Source organism: Taudactylus pleione, unplaced genomic scaffold (genome assembly GCF_031769625.1).
Source record: "Taudactylus pleione unplaced genomic scaffold, aTauple2 ptg000567l, whole genome shotgun sequence".
In the NCBI taxonomy this organism is placed as follows: Eukaryota; Metazoa; Chordata; class Amphibia; order Anura; family Myobatrachidae; genus Taudactylus; species Taudactylus pleione.
Window position 1 is genome coordinate 2,691,308 of NW_028284969.1, and position 20,766 is coordinate 2,712,073.

General features: G+C 41.6%; 1 protein-coding gene across 1 annotated transcript in view; it reads left to right on the forward strand.

Annotated features, from left to right (window-relative positions):
- The window catches only part of KCNU1 (potassium calcium-activated channel subfamily U member 1), a 260,592-nt gene that overhangs the window by 55,942 nt on the left and 183,884 nt on the right, over window positions 1-20,766 (forward strand). The window contains exons 10-13 of the mRNA XM_088453055.1: window positions 3,440-3,550; window positions 12,463-12,565; window positions 14,235-14,317; window positions 16,771-16,840. Coding sequence (XP_088309181.1) covers window positions 3,440-3,550; window positions 12,463-12,565; window positions 14,235-14,317; window positions 16,771-16,840 — 367 coding nt within the window. The remainder of the gene's footprint in view (window positions 1-3,439; window positions 3,551-12,462; window positions 12,566-14,234; window positions 14,318-16,770; window positions 16,841-20,766) is intronic.

Genomic DNA, 20,766 nt, shown 5'->3' on the forward strand with positions numbered 1-20,766 from the left:
TGTATGATGACCTATTCATTAATATTTCCTCCATCACTGTGATAAATAAAATATTTTTATAACCACAATAAATTATGTATTTTGTAAATTGACAATAGAAATCTCACCAGTGCTGGCCCTAAGCCAGTGGTTCCCAAACTGTGCGCCTTGGCACCCTGGGGTGCCTCGAGACACTTGCATGAGTGCCTCAGGTTGGTGGTCCAGCAACAAATTAAATTATTTATGGTCAATGTAATGTAAATATGTGGACAAACAGAAGCGCAAACCTGTCCCCCACCACATAACTGAGCCTATGGATGACAGGTCAGCACAATGAACTTTACTACATATTTTTCAGAACTTGTCATCAACAAACTTTTGGCTTAGGGGTGCCGTGAGAGCAATGCTGATACACTAGGGTGCCTTGAATTCAAAAAAATTTGGGAACCACTACCCTAAGCAGTTAGTTTTTGAGCCAATTTGCCGGTCCAATCTTTTCTATCCGACCACTGTGAGTTGTCTTGCCATATGCACAGTGGAACTGAAGGCATACTAGTTTAAATATAATTTTAGCCACCCCCCTCTTCTCTGCTTCGCCTCGGTTCTGTCCTGCCCACCCCCCCAGATCCCATACCTACCCCGTTCCTGCTGGTCGGCCAGGTCCACTTCTTCTGCAGCGCTAGGTCTGTCCCGTCTCCTACACGCTCATGCATATAGGATAAGGGATAGACCATCGCAAATTATTATATAGATAACATACTGTAAGCCTTTGAGCATGTACACATTTTTGTATGTTTAGCATAGGAAAATGTTAAGTATAAAATTATTAAATATAAAATCTCATAACATTTCTTTTAATGATTCAAAATTATTTAAACATTGCTGCATCATCTATTCACTAAATATATAATGCCAACTTCCCAATTATAACAAAAATTTTACAAAAACTTCAACACTGGGTCTCGCTTCTGCTTTCTTTATTGGGACGAGCAACTGTCATCAAAAACGTTTTATTTCCTAAATTAGTGTACCCACTCCAAATGATACTTATGTTTCTTTCTAAAACTGATATTGCTCAATGTACAGAAGCATTTCAACGTTTCTTATGGAATCGCAAAAACACTAGAATTGCTAGAAGCCGCCTACTTCCCCCCGAAACTAAGGGAGGGTTGGGACTTCCTGACATTTCTACCTATTCATGCACCACAGCCTTTCGGTATATCTCGGACTGGTGTCTGGGCCAATCACTCTTTACTAATAAATTGCTAGAAGAGGCATTATTTGCGCCTTGTGCCCCTGCAGCTTTACTTCCTTTAACCCGCTCAAAGCTACCGAGGGGTATCACACACAATTTATTTTTTATGGATACCTATAGAGCATGGACTGTCATACATAAACGCTTTGATTCAAACCCTTACATCACTAAATTTATCCCGTTATGGGGAAGCCCGGATTTTGGGGGTCATTCAGACCCACTCGCGAGCGGCAGTACGCTCGCAAGTGGGTCAATGTTCCCCACTGCGCATGCGCACGATGGAGGGAGCTCCGTTGTGCGCATGCGCGAGACCCGGCGAGCGACGGGCTTTCCATCGCTCGGGGTCTCGCACCAAAGGGGGCATGCTGTCGATGTTGATTGACAGCACGCCCCCTTTAGTGGGCGTGCCTGCCAGACGGAGGCATTCCCATGGGAATGTCAGTGGGAGTGATTTTGGCTCTGATAGAGCCAAAATAACTCCTGGCCTTGCGGCTGGGAAACCCGACCGCAGGGTTTCCCTCGCAAGTCCGATGGTCGCGATGGTCAAGACCATCGCGACCATCTTTTTGCACGCTCGTATATGCTGTGGGTGGTGACCCACAGCTATACGAGCGTCCAGGAGGACGCTCCATTTTAATGGAGGAGGGCCCTGATTCAGAGCGGGCGCTCTGGTCAGAGCGTCCGGCTCTGAATCAGGGCCTTTGTTCCTTCCCTCACCATTTCTCATTACTCCTTGTGGAAAAAAAAGGGTTGGCAGCCATCCGGAACGTATTTGACCCTGACGGCAATTTATATTCTTTCCAGCAATTTAAGGAATTATACGATATTCCTAATTCACACTTTTTCCTATATTTACAAACCCGACACTACATCAATAGCAAAACAAGCCCTGGTTCATTTGATTCCCTACTACATAATATTATGCCTGTTCCTATATATTCTCTGTTTATGTTAGTTTTGAATTGTAAATTTAAACTTTCTTTTCTTTATAATGACTTGTTACCCCAAGATATGGACAAACTGTGGCATAAAGTACGGTCCTCCTGGTCAACAGATTTCCCTGATTTTACATTCTCTACCCGAATTTTCAAAACATTTTCCATCAATTTTGAAATGGATAAAATCGGCTAAACTTCAGGAAATTCATATAAAATTTCTTAATAGAGCCTACCTCTCACAATCACAATGGAGCCACATAACCCATTCTGATTCTGCCTGTTGTCCGAAATGTTGTTTTTCCTCTGCAACCTTTATTCATAATGTGTGGCAATGCTCCAAGATTAGAAGATTTTGGTACAAAGTCTTTAATTTTATTCGTCAGATCACGGGGAAACAACTGCCTTTCAGATTTTACCTCTTGGGCCCCAATTTTAATACCTAAAACGGTATTACCATTGTTAGCGGTTCTTGTAAATTGATTTTACAATACTGGGTCTCGAAGACAGTTCCATCAGTAGAAATGCTAAAATTGGAATTGTTGTCCATACTTTATTTTGATAGGCGTTCTGCTCTTTACGATATTGAAAAGGGAGTTAAGTCATTTTACGCAAAATGTGCTTTGTATTTAGATTATTTACCCACAGAAACTTCTGATAAAATTATGAAAGTATTTGAAGATACCACTTGGTCATTACTTCCACGTCTCGCCTAGCTCTATCTGTTCAACAAGACATTCCTTTTTATACCTTTTGGTTTTTTAAGATTGTACCCGATATAGTTTCAATAACTGTTTGGCAATTTTTTTCAATAACTGTTTGGCAATTTTTTTCCCCATAAGAAAAAAAATTATTCATTATTACTATTGACAAAATGTATTTCTTTACTGACATTTTCTATGTAATACAAAGTTTTACATTTTCATGTGCTAATGTTTTATATTGAATACAATAAAATTGTTTAAAAAAAAAAAAAAACATTTCTGCGTTAAATAATTTAAGTATAAAGTATTTTTTAATCCTGAGATGGCTTCAACAGAAAATTTGTTATGGCGGTACAAGTGAACCGTCAGCGTAACTTCTAGTGATGTGTGCGGCAATGAGAACACGTACCCTACAGCCAGCAAATACACCCATATAAACCAGCAATAAGGCTCCTCACCCTTACTATAATAGACTCCTCTCTTATAAAATAGGATATCTGACAATAGTTTCCATCTCATGCTATTATTGCCATTGAGCAGTTACTGTCTATGCTCCTTGTCACCAGGCACGTTGTTGTGGTTGGGCACATTACCATGGACAGTGTGACTTCATTCATCAAAGAATTTTTGCACAAGGATCGAGGGGAGATCACTACAGACGTTCTCTTTATTGGGGAGTGAGTATATTTTAAAATATTTTCCATTCAGTTGTGAAAATATCGGTCTAATATCAGATTTGTTCAGTTTGAAGTAGATTAAGCACATGGTGAAGTCAAAAAGTACTTTAATGATTTTTTTCCTTTATATCAATGGGCTGGAGGGTATTAACCTTGGGTTTTCTCTGTTACCCATCCTTCTGCCTAGGGATGCCAATCCCGGGATCAGCGGGGGGATCCTGGGATTTTGGCCTAAAATTGTAGGGATTTCAATCCCAGGAATGGAGCTTCCAATCCCAGGATTTCGGGACTAAAGTACGCATGTGATATTTAGTATTTTTTTCATCCTGGGCAGGGCTTGGAGCACCTACAGCACTCAATCAGGCGCTGCCTGGCTGTGCGCAGCGGGAGGTGACGTCAGAAGTCACCCTGTGCAGCCCCACGCCCCCCCCTCCCTTCAGTCGCGCCCGCCCCATTGACTAACTCAATCCCAGGTATCCCGGGAATCCTGGGATTGAGTGTTTTTCAATCCCAGGATTGGAAAAACCACCCAGTATTCGCTTCCCTACTTGTGCGTGCCTGAGATGCTCACCATTAAATATCTGTTTAAGCCATTCTGCCCCCTGAAAAGTGCCTGGAAGATGTCATCTCATGACCTTCATACAACACTTCATGATCTGGACACTTCCTGTAATGTAACCCCATCGGCCTTCCATGCCATAGTTCCTAACCTGACATACAGTACTGTACCCTAACACAGCCCTTTAGATATTGAGACACAGCCTGTGTCAAATGGCCATCATCTCTTTTTAGCTGGCCCATCTATAGAGGATGAAGACAGGGGAGCATGTCACAGCAATTAGTATATACCATGGCACCAGTTGCTGATCTAAAGATTCCTAACACCTAAGGACTCTCCCTATGAGATCCAAGTGATAGCAGAGGAACTATCTGTGCACCACTGCATCTCCCAACCAAACTGGTGCTTTAAAGTCTGTGGGAAGGCATAAGGTATTATGAGATCTCTTAGTTCCATGTTTGTGTGACATTGCATAGATATTATTACTAATTATCTGTATTTGTTAAGGCGGGTACACACTTGTACAATCACACCTCTGATGCGATTTTTCTTTAGTTTTAAGTTACATATTGATCCACATACATCTATCCTCCATGCACTACACGTCGCATTACACATAACGTGTCAGCGCCGTGCAATACGGTAGTGCAGAGCTCTTTTCGTGCGACTTTTTCCCTTAAAATGTGTCTTATTTTCAAAGCGGCTGTGACAATGTAACGCAGAGTTTTGCATATACACCAGCATGGCGCGACTAGAAGGGCTGTTTAACCCGCAAGGAGGCTTGATGCATGTGGACACATTTGTACATTTGAAACTCCCGATCACAGTGCCGATACGTGCGTACACATCTATACAATCTGACTTGCGATCTTTGATCCCTATTGTCTAAAATATCTGTTGAAAAGACACAAAGGCAGCACTGCTGCTGGAGGAGTTTGGCAGAAGTATCGGAGTCCGCAACCACAGGGCCTAATTCAGCAAGGATCGCAAGTGCAAAAACGCAGTGCGCTTGCGCGAAACAGCCGCTGCGATCGCAGTGGCTACGCAGACCCATCGCAGAGTGATTGACAGGAAGTACTGTTTGGTGGTGGTGACGGGGGTGGTCGGCGAAACGCAGGCGTGCTAATGCGTTTCAACGCCATTACAGAGGCGTGCATAATTAAGCCCCTGCGATGGCATACGCAGCCTAAGCTCTAGATACCAACAAGAAGTCAGTAGTAAGTGAGGTCTGGCCTGCCTTCATTGTGCGTGAGGCTCCGATGGTATTACGGATGTGAGAAAAGGGAAGTGGGCGTCATTATGTTGTGCTGCGGCAGCATTGCGATCGCAGTCATTTGCATAATTTCGCAGCAGAACTGCGTACGCGCTTGCATCAGCGATCCTTGCTAAATCAGACTCACAGTACACTCTTTGTCCAATATTGTACCATCGAATCAGATTAAAAATATACTGCACACAAAACCTGATCCTTTGATGCAACCAGTTTTCTTCCGAGAAAACATAATGGAAGGTGCATGCACACTCTAAAGATATCGCATGAATGGGTCTGGAATCGAAAGAACAGCCCAACTATAGTGCAGGTGTGTATCCAGCTTTATTGTGTTTTACACAGTGGGATTCTGTGAGCAGTTACTCAACTGTGAGTTTAGCTAGTTATGTACAGTACATGAAATATCAATTGAACAAGAAGTTTCAGCATTATTCTATATTGTGTTTGATTACATTGACCTTTTGATACATTTCACCTCTACTTACTCTCATCTCCATTCCACTGGTGGGCGAACACACATCTGCTACGTGTGAACATTATATACAGATTTACTATTTAGGTCACTGGAAAGGCTTGTTGAGAATCACTTTTGATCTGCTAAACAAATGAAAAAAATAATTAGAACCAGTTAAGAACCATACACTAGTTAAAATATATTTCCGGAGCTTGTACCCCATAGGCAAGGCCATCTATAGATGGCGTTGCATAATAGAAGCCTATGGGTTACTGGTCCTGATTCAGCAGTGTTGTAGTTCTTTTCCTTTTTATGTGATTGGATTCTGCATAGAGATGAGCAGTTTGGTTTTGCTGAAAACCGAACACACCCAAGGGGTTCTAGGTGGAATAAAGTCCTGGCTCGGGTCTTCTCAACAAGTTCAGAACTCAGATCTAAAAACAGAACTTGCGTATTTTGGAATATCCCTCCCTTTAGATTTCAGGAGCTGGAGATGGTCAAAATTGACTGGAAATTACTGGACATGAATGTTATTGATGTTAATTATACTATAGGAACAAAATCAGGCCCAAGTTACATGATTTTAGCTGTTTTTATCAATTTTTTAAGAAATCCAAAACCAAAACAGGACGATGATTTAGAACCAAACCAAAACATGGCAGTCTGCGCACATCTCTAATTGTATTTTTACACAAAAAATTACTTCCTCCCCATATGTCTGACATAAGGACCAGTACTAGTGTCTCTTCTTGTGGGAATTTTTACTTGTTCAAAATATCATTCTACAGTAAGTTACCATCGGGAATCTGGACAGTCTATCCTAGTCCTGTGACACTGACACTGTCTTCCACATTTACCACCAGATGGTACAGTAGCTCTGACCTTTTGGAATATGCTTGGGTGAAGAATTTATATAGGACTATGTGTGAAAATATTCAATTACTCTCTCATCAGCCCTAACTGTGCAAATTAGTTCCTTAATTCTCCCACCTAATTGATTCCATATCCAGTCCAATAGGAAGTGTCAGCATTTCCATAAGGGTCAAATGGATAAGTCACCATTGGCCCATTTCTATGGCTAATTCAGTACAGAGTTCGGCTAAGTTTTCCTTTTTCTTTTGAGATGTTTTTTATTTCAATCTTGTACCAGACCAGCCAAGTGCCATAGCTTGGCCCTGGGGCAAAATTGAGAGGGTTCAGTAGAAGATACAGTATACTGCATCCTGTCAGGAGGAGGAAGAAGTTCCTGGCTATTCAGATTTATAAGAATTCTTTAATAATGAAGAAGATTCTTCTAAAAGACTGGGCATTGGGGATTTAATAATGGTTGACTCCTAAGATTCAGACCATGGAGGAACCTGAGTCTTTCGAGGTCTTTCACTTTAACAGAAAGAAAAGACAGATTATATATTTTCTGGCAAACTCACAATATAATATCCAGTCTATGTTTATGTCATGCATGGACAAGACCAATTAAAATGTTGAATATTTACAGATGGATTTTATCCTACAGTACTTTCTGTTTTGTCTGGAGGATTGAGTAATCCCCACTTAAGGTCAATAACCCTATAGTGCAGAGGTTCCCACACGTGGTCCTCAAGGCTCCCTAACAGTTCATGTTTTAGAGATATCCTTGGTTGAACAAAAGTGGTTAAATCAAATTGACTGAGGTACTAATTAAATCACCTGTGCTCAACCATGGATAGCTCTAAAACCTGAACTGTTGGGAGCCTTGAGGACCATGATTGGGAACCTCTGCTATAGTGAGATTTTCCTAAATAACAATTATACTTAATTAAAATGCTGACAGCACAAATAAAAAAGGTAAAACCATTCTTAGGGGTCTATGTACTAAGCTTTGGAGAGAGATAAAGTGGATGGAGATAAAGTACCAACCAATCAGCTCTTAACTCTCATTTTTTAAACTCTGTCTGTAAACTGTAAGTTAGGAGCTGATTGGTTGGTACTTTATCTCTGTCCACTTTATCTCTCTCCAAGGCTTAGTAGATAGACCTCTTAATTATATTGAAGTAGCAGCAGGAGTATCTCTGAGACCCATTGTATCTATAGCTTGGGTCATCAATAAAGGAATTGTGACTTGGTCAGAACAAGTGACTTAAGCTGTTTATGCCAGCAGATTGATGTCTGAATTATTGACCTTACAAGCACATATTCAGAATGCATCCGGAAATAGAGCTTAGTTGCAATTTTAATTTCCACTAGTGTTTGTGCCTCTTCTTAACCCCTGGCTTAAAGTTTGGTAGGCTCACTCAGAATCTAAGCCTTCTCTTGAGTGTTCCCTTTTCAGATGATGCGGTCTTTGGTTTCATACTGAAAAAGAAAATAACATTAATCAGGCAATGAGAGGTAATGTCTCAAGGTCCAGGTCCATCTTGATTGTGGTCCTTTCATCCTTATGGATAAGTCAGAGGTTAATTTTCAAGAGGTCAGTTCCCTACTTCTCATGGACGACAGAGAAAGGGAAGACATTCTAGATCATGTTAGTGACAGTGTGATACACCATTATTGTGCCCTGTAACTTTTTATTGTATATACTTCATTGGTGACTGTGCACATCGTGGGGGGGCTACTGCAGAAGCAGCCACGCGGGAGTAAGGGACAATTCCCCGCGTGCCGCTAAGGAGTAGACTCGCGTGCCGGACAGTAAAACATCCGGGACCCGGAGAGGAGGCTATAAAAACTGGGTCTTACTGGAGGTTGTCGGTTGAGATAAACGGACTTGCTGAACAGAGACCGGCGTTGAGCGTTTGACCGTGGCTAGAAACGGCGCTGTAAAGTGACTTCCCCCTGCAATTGTCCCCAGTGTCTGGAAGCCACATCCCACTCCCTTGCCACTCCTGAGAAGTGGGCGGATCGGAGGTGGAGTCGAGGCAGAGCGGAGCCAGCCCTCCTAGCCTACTTCTAGTGACAGGAGGCGGACGGGATACAGAGGTGGGGCGGAGCTACATCCCTTCTAGACAGAGAGTGGGTGTCCTCGAGAGGAACTGGCCAACCTTTTTGGGCCGTCTCAACAGGGACTTGTCAGCTGAAGAGACACTGAGGCTGAGAAGAGATCTCTACAAGTGTGGATGACAGCTGCAGCACCTAAAGTAAACATCTGGACGAGGTCTGTAAAAATCCTGCTGACACAGCTAAGCACTATAGATTTCAACCCCTTCCACAGCACAGCCCCAGATACAGGGAGATATTGAGCAGAATAACCAGTCAGTTTAGTTGCCCTGCGTGCATTTACTAGGAGTTCACCTGTATAACTTTCTAACACCTGATGCCCAGAAATGAAACTTCATTACTGCAGACAGATCATCTTAAATTTGCCGGCAGGAATCATTCACTGGAGAATTATTAGAGTTATTAAAGCAGGCTTTAACACATCCATCCAATTTCCATAAATGACCTAGCCAGGGAGTTGAATTACCTTACAATAGCTTAAAAGGGTAATATTAAAAGCCCCATCCATCAGCAGGCAGAACGAGTTCCAGCACCAGTAGCAGAAGTGTTAAGATGGCCATACATCTGCGACAGATTGTCGCGATGAAGCAATGCGATGGGAAATGCCGGCATTTCCGCGCGGAAACGCAGACAGACCACCACCGATGTTCAACGATCCGTCGCAGGATCGCTGAATTTTGACATGTTAAATGTCCCCGATTAGACAATCACGATCATTTGTTGATCGCAATCGTCAAATCGGGAAAATCCAACATGTTGGATTTCTGCGATCCTGCGATGCCGGGTTGCAGCATCGCGGCATCACTGCAATCCATCGCAGATGTATGGGGCCCTTTAGGCAGAATCCTGTCTTACAGTAAGTACTACAGCAAAATAATACTTCAGGACAGCACCGTAGAGCAGCCTTCACTTAAAAGTCTAATTTAATCAGCTACCAACTCTTCTTAACCATATTGTACCAAGGATTAAAACCAAAGATAGTACTCTACAGTTATAACTACAATCCTCCAGAAATAGCGTTAGCAAGTTATTTTAGACATAATTAACTATTATTATAACTACCATTTTTTTCTGAACTGTGCACCAATGTAGCCCTGGCCAGGCAGTATGTCCAGAGGTAGCCTGGCTTTAGGAATATTGTTGATATTGAGTGTATTACGCTAGTCCTAACATTTTTTATTTATATTGCGGTAATATTAATGCCAGTGAATGTTATAATTTAAGATTCTTATTGATTTATTTGTTGTGATAATACTGTGACAGAGTAAATTCCCATAACTTACTTTTACAAATTGCCTTGAAGTGTTCTGGTTCAATAAATTAAAAACTGTTTACATTGTGTGTTTACTGTGTGGGGCGCTCGGGACCATTTGCCTCTCTGCTGGAAAAGTGAGAAGAACAAGCCACCAGAATACCCATTGAAGTATCCTACATTGAAAGAATCTAATACACTGCAGAGGATTACAGCAGACCACAAAATTCAATTTGATTCAGACTTTATTGTCATTGAACAAAAGGATGGAGAAGATCTGGAACCCCCCCTCCTTCACCCATTCAATGGCAGCTGGTGTATCACATAAAGTTTTACGCTTTATCTGTGTTTTTGGTAATATTAAAGGTCTTGAAGTGGCTAGTTATGAATAGTCTTGGTAACGCTTTCGCTTTTCTGTCTTACGTGTGGCTTGTCTGATAACAAAGGGGCCTCTGTATTCATTGCTTTTGAAGATCTTCCAGTGTTCCTCTAGTACTTTCTTAGGTTTCTTAGCTCTAAGTTTTTGCTATATTGTGCAATAAATTACATTATCTTTGACTTGTTTGGTAAGTGTCAAAATTATTAGGTTTGGATTTGTCAATCCATTCTGTTCTTTTAGTGCTGGAGAGCTGTATGTTATGGGTTTTTTGGCAATAACTTTTGCTTGGTTGAGTTGTTGTCAGTGCAGTTTAGTTTCAGATGTCTATGTTGGTTAAAATATCTGTTCTTGAGCCATGTGTTTTTGTATAGCTTATCTTAAGAACACAGTTGTTGCCGTCCAGAGGTTGATAGATTGTTTTGGAATTGACTATTGAGTTTTCAATGCATAGATTTAGGTTTAGGAAGTTGCTGCTGGTGGTGCAGTGTTCCTGTATTTTTGAGGTTCTTTGTGTTCTCGTTTATGTGTTTGAGTAATTCATTGAGCGTGGATTGTATTTCTTTATATACGAATAGTATTGCTTTCATGTAACATTTTTTTCAAAGTATTACAGTATATGTTACATGCATGGGTTATAGCTATAAATTACATTTTCTTACCATGTGTTTATATAAATATTTGCATACAGTAAAGTAGTTGGGATGAATGTTGTTCCCATAGCTGTGCCTTATAATGTGGAAATGGTATATCTTCCTTCTCTGCTGCATTCAGTAAATTAAATAGTGCTTTAAAGAGCATTTGAAGCCATGATTCATATTAACATGTATAACAACCATGTGTTACTTAGCTTAATAATATACACAAACGAATGAGTTTATTCTGGAAAAACTAAATTCACAAGCTGTATTTTATGTGCATAATGGCAACCTGACATGAGGAAGGAACTCTGTGCTATATTCTACCAATCTTGGGACATACCTGCCTACTCTCCCAGAATGCAGGGATATTCCAACACTCCAGAGAGCTGTCCCAGACATATGTCCCTCAAAGAAGTGTGTGATCCGTGGGGTCAATGACAATAAATGATGTCATTATGGTCCTTCCCTCACTACACAATTCATGCATTGCACAGCAGGGGCATGGCCACAAAGACACGATTCACGGCACCACACCCCTCGCACCTCCCAAGTGGGCTTCACCATCTAACTTCTCCTGTGACGTCTGGTTAAGAAGTTTAAAGAAGCCGGCAATGAGAGAGCATAATGCACTATATGGCCCAACTACAGTAACAAGCAGAGTTCAGCTATATGCAATAGCACAACAAAAGCCCCTAATAAACTAAGCCATATGAGCATATGACAACATCCCCACACTATGGGCCTGATTCAGAGGTGGACCCAGTTTCAGCCACGAGCGCGTCTATTTCCGCCGCCGCCAATGGTCTCCCTACTGAGATTTCTACCGGCTGCGGTAGGCCACTCCCCCTGTTACCACTCAGAAAAGCCCACCAAAATTACATATCTCTGCATCCAAATTTCTCCACCACCACCACCACCGGGACACCTGCATGCGACATCAACTCTCCGTGCATCTCTGCATCAGGCCCCATATATGGTATTGGAAAACATTTCAAATATGTTGTTTAATTTAACACTCATTTTATTTAATGCAGTGATTCCCAAATTGTGCCCATTGGCACCCTGGGGTGCCTCGGGCCCTTGCAGGGGTGCCTCAGGTTGGTGGTCCAGCACCAAATCAAATTATTTATGGTCACTGTAATGTAAATATGTGCACAAACAGAAGCGCAAACCTGTCTACCATCACATAACTGATCCTAAGGATGACAGGCAGCACAAATTACTTCACTTTATTACATTTTTCTCTGACTTTCTCGATAACAAACTTTTGGCTTAGGGGTGCCGTGGAAACAATGCTGATACTTTAGGTGTTTTTTTTTCTCTAACTTGGTCTGTAACACTAGTCTTACATGTTCCAGATCTTCCCACAAATGTTGTTTCTATATTTTAGAATTCTGCCCACTCTTGAATTGGAGGCTTTGATAAAATGCAACATCCAAACCACCTTTTTCCATGGATCTGTACTGAACTACAAAGACCTTATCAGAGTCAAGGTGAGACTTGCTTGTGAATTATGTTAAATAATGATAATGTAGATAGCAACAAATGTTCTCACATCCCCCCCTCGCTGATTGTATCAGTTGTCTTGACACAGTGATGTAAACTACAGATGTGTTCTTTTACACTGTGACTTTAGTTGGGCCAAATAGCCCATTCGGCGTGCAGATCCTGGGCAACTAAACTGCGCCGAATCGCCCAGGGCCTGGCAAAATGTGCGCATAAATAAAAAAAACTGGGAGTAACAAAACTTCATTGCTGGATTACACTGATCAGTTTAATGAGCAACATCTGTGTGAGTCTGTATCTGTGAGAAAAGGGGTCCGATGCGATCGGCCACGGCTTTTTCTCACACCGAGTTCTGTTGTGCGTCATCTGGGACTTTGTACGAGTGTAAACGCAATTCTTGTGTGGTTAATGTCACAGCCCAGTGTCTCTAGTAGACTATGAGCAGCGTTTCACTGATTCTACGACACTCTCGGAGTGCCTCAGTTGTAAGTGGCGCCTCGCGCTGTGAGGTGCATAGACACTAGGTGTATGTGGACACATCTGTATGGATTTTATCACTATTAATCACTATTCCTGAGAAAGCGGCTCATAAATCCATCAGGAATTACTGACATAGTATATTTTACAGAAGAGCTATGAACTGTGTTAATATAATCTATCAGCATATTTATTGAGCATACTTTAACGCCTAATTTGCTGTGCTGATTTAGCAGTGCTTAACTTTTTTGTTACCTTTGCATTTATATACAGGTTGAGTCTCCCATATCCAAAATGCTTGGGACCAGGGGTATTTTGGATATCGGAATATTCCGTATTTTGGAATAATTGCATACCATATTGAAATGTCTTAGGAATAGGGCTCAAATCTAAACACAGAATACATTTATGATTTATATACACCTTATACACACAGCCTGCAGGTAATTTTATACAATATTTTCAATAATTTTGTGACTCAAACAAAGTTTGTGTACATATATGAAATTCATGTATGTGTCGTATATACCTTATACACACAGCCTATAGGTCATTTTATACTTTATTTTTAATAATTTTGTGCCTTAAACAAAGTTTGTGTACATTAAACCATCAAAAATCAAAGTTTTCACTATCTCAGTCATGCCAAAAATATTCCGTATTTCGGAATATTCCGTATTTCGGAATATTTGGATATGGGAGACTCAACCTGTACTTTATTTAAGCAATTTACTTGGTATTCTTTAGACAACGTGCCCTTCTTTTGGCACCATAATCTATTTTTTCTAAGATGTAAGCCCAAATTAAAAAAAAAAAATTGATAGAGAAGAATTGATAAAAAATCATGACTGAGCCACCCGGCTCACACATTGTATTTCAGGAGGCCACTGTATGTTCCTATTGTTCTCAGCGATTATTTCCTTTGTTTCTGCACAACATTCTGGTGCTTTATATATAAAGTATAATAACCGGAGCAATAACATTTAAACAAGACATTGCTCAAGTATAGGAATATGTCTGATTTATTTAGCACACAGGATCTGCAAGTATACAGTGTGTGGTACTCTATGGGTGACAGGCACAAAATCCACACAATAACTACATTATTATTATATGAGTAGCAAGAATATTACAGGGATAATAAGAACTTTCCTTCTTCATACTGTGTCACTGTGACAGATGGAGAACGTAGCTGCTGTCATGGTGTTCGCTAACAGATATTGTTCAAACTCAGAACATGAAGATGCCACAAACATCAGGAGGTAAGAACCCTCCCCTCCTTTGTATAGTGCTCTGTATGCTATATGTGTATTTGTATCACACAGTAACTACTGTATGGATAGTATGGGCCATTTCCCTTTATCATTTACATACTACAAAATACATATTGGGCCCGATTCTGAGTGGCACGCAGCAGCGTCCATTGGCGATCTCCTGTCTGCGAGTTTAAGCAAATGGCACTACAAATGCCCTCCTGTCACAAACCGCCGCACTGCGAATGCAGGGCGAGGCGAACGCCGGGCGAGCGTTCGCTGAAGCTCCTCCTGCCTCCTGTTCGTCATTTCAGGATCTTTCTGGATTGGCTCCTGCATCTATTTCCTCCTGGTGCGAACGCTGCCATGATGCCGGTGCTACAGTTTTCGTGCTTCCGGTTCCGGCATTGTCTCCTGTTATCCAGTCAAGCTCCAGTTCTCCTGTCTAAGATTGTTATACTGCTGTTTGTGTCATCCAGGCGGCACAGTTCACATACCATCTACCTGCCGTTTTTGTGTCATCTAGGCGCTGCGGTCAGCAGTCTGTGTCCAAGATTGCGCAGTCCTGCGTACGCTGCTTGTTTCAACACTGCCTCCTGAGTACACAATCCTGTGTACCAACGCCTGTCTCTCTCAGTGGCACTAATCCTTCATCCGCCACATCTAGCCAAGTTTACCAGCCCTCAAGGCTACTTCACAGCTCAAAAGCTGCATCTTGTTCTTTGGCCAATAGGGCACTACTTGTCGAGGATTCCAGCCCTCAAGGCTGTTGCTGGACTCAGTTTGTGAAGACACTCAAACAACACCTCAGTTCCTAACACCCCATTTGTGTACATCCATGAGGCCCTATGTGCAACGACTGAGACATACACTGTTATGGTCCCTGCATGCTGTAATTCTGATTGGTGCATCCTTATGCGCTATCGGTCGCACTATCTAAACTTACACCAGCCCTACGGCAGGTGCAGTTTCCCTGTCTGACCATGGCCTCTTATGCTTGCGGCTGTGCGTCTGTGTACACAGCTGCTGTCCCTGACACCCGCAACACTCCCATAACACGCCCACTGAACAGACCATTTGTGCATTCACTTCCAGCCACCTCCCAGTCACCGCCCAGGAACCGTCATCACTTCTCCACCACCTTTCTGATACCGTCTGACCTGTGTACACTCTGTGTAGCTAATGCACAGTTGTAAATAATCACTCAACTAAGTGACCTTCGGCATTGTGTGCGGATTGCGTGTGAATCAGGCCCTTTATCTCATATTTTTATACATGCATTTCGTTTGTGTACTTATGATATTTATACATATATTATTTAGAACACTTTAAACATACATGATCCTCACTTACAGTGTGCATTATATGTGAGTACTATTTACTAATAAACATTGAATCATTTTCAGATATGCTTACTACAGACCTAACACACCTACATATATGCATCACCAAGAAGTGGGTGTGGGTGGAAAGTACAGATGTGTCCTCCGTCATTGTTGCAGTCACGTTACACAGCCCTTCTAGTCGCACCTAGTGCCGTGCCAGTTTGCTCACGCCGAGCGTCTTTTCCTGTGTATTTTTTTCGGCAAATGTGTCTTATTCGCAATGCGATGCGAATAAGATGCACAAGCAGACATTGCAGATTCCAACGCAGTAAACAGTCGTAGCAAACCTGTTCCAGTGTTACATTGTTACAACAATCTGACGGATTTACAGACCAGCATCTTTCTACAGTACTGCTATCTTCTTTCTTCACTATAGGGCCTATTTACTAAGCCCAAAAATTCAGGTAAAAGCTTAGCCTTTGGGAGTTTGGCCTCATTAGTTATAACCATCTTTAGATGGCGGCATCAGATGGATCTTTCAAATAACATATTTATTACGGCTAAAATGTGCTTTCATAAATAGGCCCCTATAAAGTGATATAAACAGTAATTGCCAACCTTCACACATAGTTTCCATGGACATGTTTTGGCTAGACAGGCACAATTGAGTACGTCATTCACAGCTCAGCCTAGGTGGAAGCTGTTACATTGCAATATCCTCGTCACTACATAACCTCATTATTACGTTATAGTTTTGTATAATGTGTTATCACATAGTCATTACGGCGTATCAGGTACTGTAGGCCCGGATAGGGGCACGCATGTCTAATATAACTTTTCCAAAGCCAACTATTAATTTGAATGGGGAATCAGGGCCTGATTCAGAGCCGCTCGCTAACAGCGAGCGCTCGCTCTGAATCAGGGCGTGTGTTTTTTTAATTTGTTGTTGCAGCCTCTTGGCCGCTCGCATAGCTGTGGGTTACCACTTTTTAATGTAGGGAGTGGATTGAATGCTTTAATGTTTACACCACATTAGCAACATTTTTGTAAGTATGCTCATAAAATACTTGACATTTTTTTATATATATATATATATATATATATATATATATTATTCTATTGAATGTTTTGTTTCAGAGTGGCATCAATTAAAAATTACTACCCTCATGTCAGAATGATTACACAGATCCTACAATCCCACAACAAGGTAAGCCTCGGGGTAAGCATTAGACTGTATGCAATGCAGTGGTATGCAAACTCGTCCTCAAGGCACCCTAACAGTCCAGGTTTTAAGGCTATCCATGGCTGAGCACAGACGGTTAAATCAAATTATAGTTATTATAGGTACTAATTAAGTCACCTCTGCCCAAGCATCGTTATCCCTAAAATCTGGACTGGGTGTCTTGAGCACCAAGTTTGGGAACCTCTGGCCTAATGTATAAAGTTCAATTGCATCTAACCCAGAGATTTTTTTAAGCACCTATAATAACAAATAAGGTAGATATATATTCTTTAGATAATATAATAGATATACATGATTTACAAAGAGAAGGGACAATCCACAAAGAAAGCTGTGGTGTAATGCTATATACTTTATATTTGCTTTTGGACACCATGGCCAACATATATATGTTTACAGAATAAACAAGTTATTTTTACATGGGAATATGATTCTACTGCCTAATAATTACACTTAGAGAGCCTTTGAGTGATTCCCAGTATGAACTCTTTGAGATTGTAGCTAAATGACTTTACCTTTTAGTGTCCTAGACAACAAAAATTAGATTGTGAGCTCAACTGGGGCAAACTGCGACTGAACATTTTTTTTTCAAAGTGCAAAGACTTATTTATAAAGATAGCCATGTATAATCCATGGAATTGGTGGGTGGAGAGATAAAGATAAACCTAACTCGATGCACTTACAATGGAAACTGATTGTCGAAAGAATAACAAGCAGAGCTGTTGGTGGAGACACATGTTATTATTATTATTATTATTATTATTATTATTATCATCATTTATTTATATGGCGCCACAAGTGTTCTGCAGCACCTTACAAAGTACTTAAACAAATAGGTTGACTTAGTGACTTACAGTACAATACAATACAGGTCATGGATAATATACATTGCTACATTCGCGACCATAACACCCAGATAAGCAACAGAGCAAAGCAACCAAGTGTTAGATGCCCTAGTGGAGAGTAAGAAGTAGATGAAAGTAGAGTAAGGAGAAGCACAAAACGGTAGAGGGCCCTGCTCATAAGAGCAACATTCTAAAGGGGAGGGACAGACAAACAGGGGTGACATAGATGGGGTATGCAGTTAGGAAGGAGTATGTAGCAGCAAGTTAAGATGAGAGCTGGAAGGCTTTGATGAAGTAGTGGGTCTTGAGAGCCCATTTGAAGGATTGTAGAGAGGTGAAGAGTCTGATGGGAAGAGGGAGACAGTTCCAAAGGTGGGGAGCAGCACAGGCAAAATCTTGGAGGTGGAAGTGGGAGGAAGTAATCAATTGGAACGAGAGGCGGCATGCATTTTTTGAACGAAGAGGGCGGACAGGAGAGTGAAGGGAGATGAGATCTGAGATGTAAATGGGAGAGTAATGGGTGAGGGCTTTGTAAGTGAGTGTGAGAACCTTAAATTGGGTTCTGAAAGGGAAGGGGAGCCAGTGGAGAGCTTGTAGGAGAAGGGAAGCAGATGCAGAGCGTTTTGAGAGGAAGATGAGCCGAGCAGCAGCATTGAGGACAGACTGAAAAGGAGAGAGATGGGATTTGGGGAGGACAGATAGGAGGAGGTTACAGTAGTCCAATGTGGAGATGACCAATGAGTGTATGAAGGTTTTAGTGGCATCCTGGATGAGATAGGGTCTAATCTTGGAAATATTTTTAAGATGTTAGATTAAATCACTGTTCTACTCCCTGAGCAATCTTAGTGGGTGTGGTACAAAGTGTCAACGTTCCAGATGTTGACTTTCAGAATGTCAACATGTTCTGTATGTTGACATTCAGAATTTCTACATGGACAAGAGGATGACATGGCAATTCAGCAGCATGGCCCCCGCTGACAATATCGCCCGTTGGACTTGCATGCAGGTCTGACAGGCAATGTCGATGACGATGCACGGGAGCGCTCATCATCAGCGACATAGCGGGTACACACTGGCTGATATGCCCGATATGTCGTCTGATCTGCCGGATCGGACGACATATAATCTAGTGCACAGGTTCTCAAACTTGTTCCTCAGTACCCCAAACAGTGCATATTTTCCAGGTCTCCTTACAGAATCACAAGTATAATAATTAGCTCCACCTGTGTCCATGAGTAATGAATACACCTGTGCACCTGCTGGCTGACCTGGAAAACGTGACCTGTGTGGGGTCCTGAGGACTGAGTTTGAGAACCACTGATCTAGTGTGTTCCCAGCATTAGTCTCATTAATGAAATGTGTCATGTTTCCATATCAGTTGATGCTGTAACTGAAGTACACATGTATGATCAGTTACTAAATGTAATGCAACTCTTTTTTTGCCCATTAATATAACTGCATTGCCGATTTGCCAATTAGTCTGTTTTTAAATATTATTATGTTATTATTGCTGAGTTATGTATCCTCCTTCCTTATCCTTTTGTGTCTTTTTGTGTATATGTAACCCATCACCAGCCAGCATAATTATCTAGTTCTCCGGCATATAGTGTGCCTAGTATGCTAACAAGCGCCTGACACTAGGTACTTAATTAAAGTTTCATACTTTGACGTGTTGGAGTTGTATATTTTGTGTAAACCGGCCTCATTAACACATTGTTACATTAAAACAAACGTTCTGATTGAGTGCTGACAGGTGCTGCAAAAATATTCTGATTTATTAATCTTAAGGAAAGTGGCATAGATGAGTAGGACCCCCTAAATTTACAATAACATCATTATACTGTTCAAAAAGCACAATATACTATTATTCTGAAAAACAATATCTAAATCTGCACGCTCTGTGTGCTGTCAGCATTCTTTGAAAGTCAGAAGTTATTTACAATGTATAACGAAAAATATATGTTCAGCAAACCTAAAAAGTTAGATATATCAAGATTATGTTGTTATTAATTATAGTTGGATTTTAATGTCCCTAGGCCAAGGTCCTCTCCCTGGGAACGGTTAGTACTAGGTCTTGGTATGCTTGACTTTCAATCCGCTTTGAGTTTTGTTTAGTTACGTTGTGTACAGTAATGTAGCAGCTTTTGACAGGCGTGGGAGCAAAGATGGAAGAAAAGGCACTGCAGACCCCATACCTCACTCACAGACATACTCTTCACTCACTACATCCCCATCTGTATGTTTCATACTACCCCCACACTCCCATCTCTATGTTCCATACTGCCCCCCCCACTCCCCATCTCTATTTTCCATACTGTCCTGCACATTCCATCTCTGTTCCATATTGCTCCCCACACCCCATCTCTGTTCCTTGCTGCCCCATCCACACCCCCATTTCTGTACTGCACATCCCATCTCTATTCCCTACTGCCCCCACACATCCAGCTCAATGTTCCTTGCTGTCCGCCTCACTTTCATCTTTATGTTCCATATTGTTCCCTACACTTCCATTTCCGTTCCTTGCTGCCCCTCCCACACCCCCATCTCTATGTTCCATATTGCTCGTCACACCCCCATCTCTATGTTCCATATTGCTCCTCACACCCCATCTCTATGTTCCATATTGGCCCCACATAGCCACTTCTATGTTCCATACTATCCTGCATACCCCACAGACGGCAATCAATAGACAATAAGAATGTCGACATTGTCTAGGTAGATACCAACTGGTAGACAGGCAAAGGGTCGACAGGTACAAAAGGTCAACATGGTCAAAAGGTCGACATGGATGAAGATCAGCCATTACATAACGTTGACATGGTCAAAAGGTTAACATTGGATTGGTCGACACATTTTTTTTTTGTTCTTTAGGGTTAGGGTTAGTCACTTACCGGAGAGTAAGGGTTAGGCTTTAGAAGGAACGGTTAGGCACTTCCCCTGATGGTTAGGGTTAGGCACTAGTAGGGACGGTAATGGTTAGGCATTTACCGGAGGGTTAGGCACTAGGAGGGAGGGTTACAGTTAGGCACCAAGGGGAGGGTTAGGGGT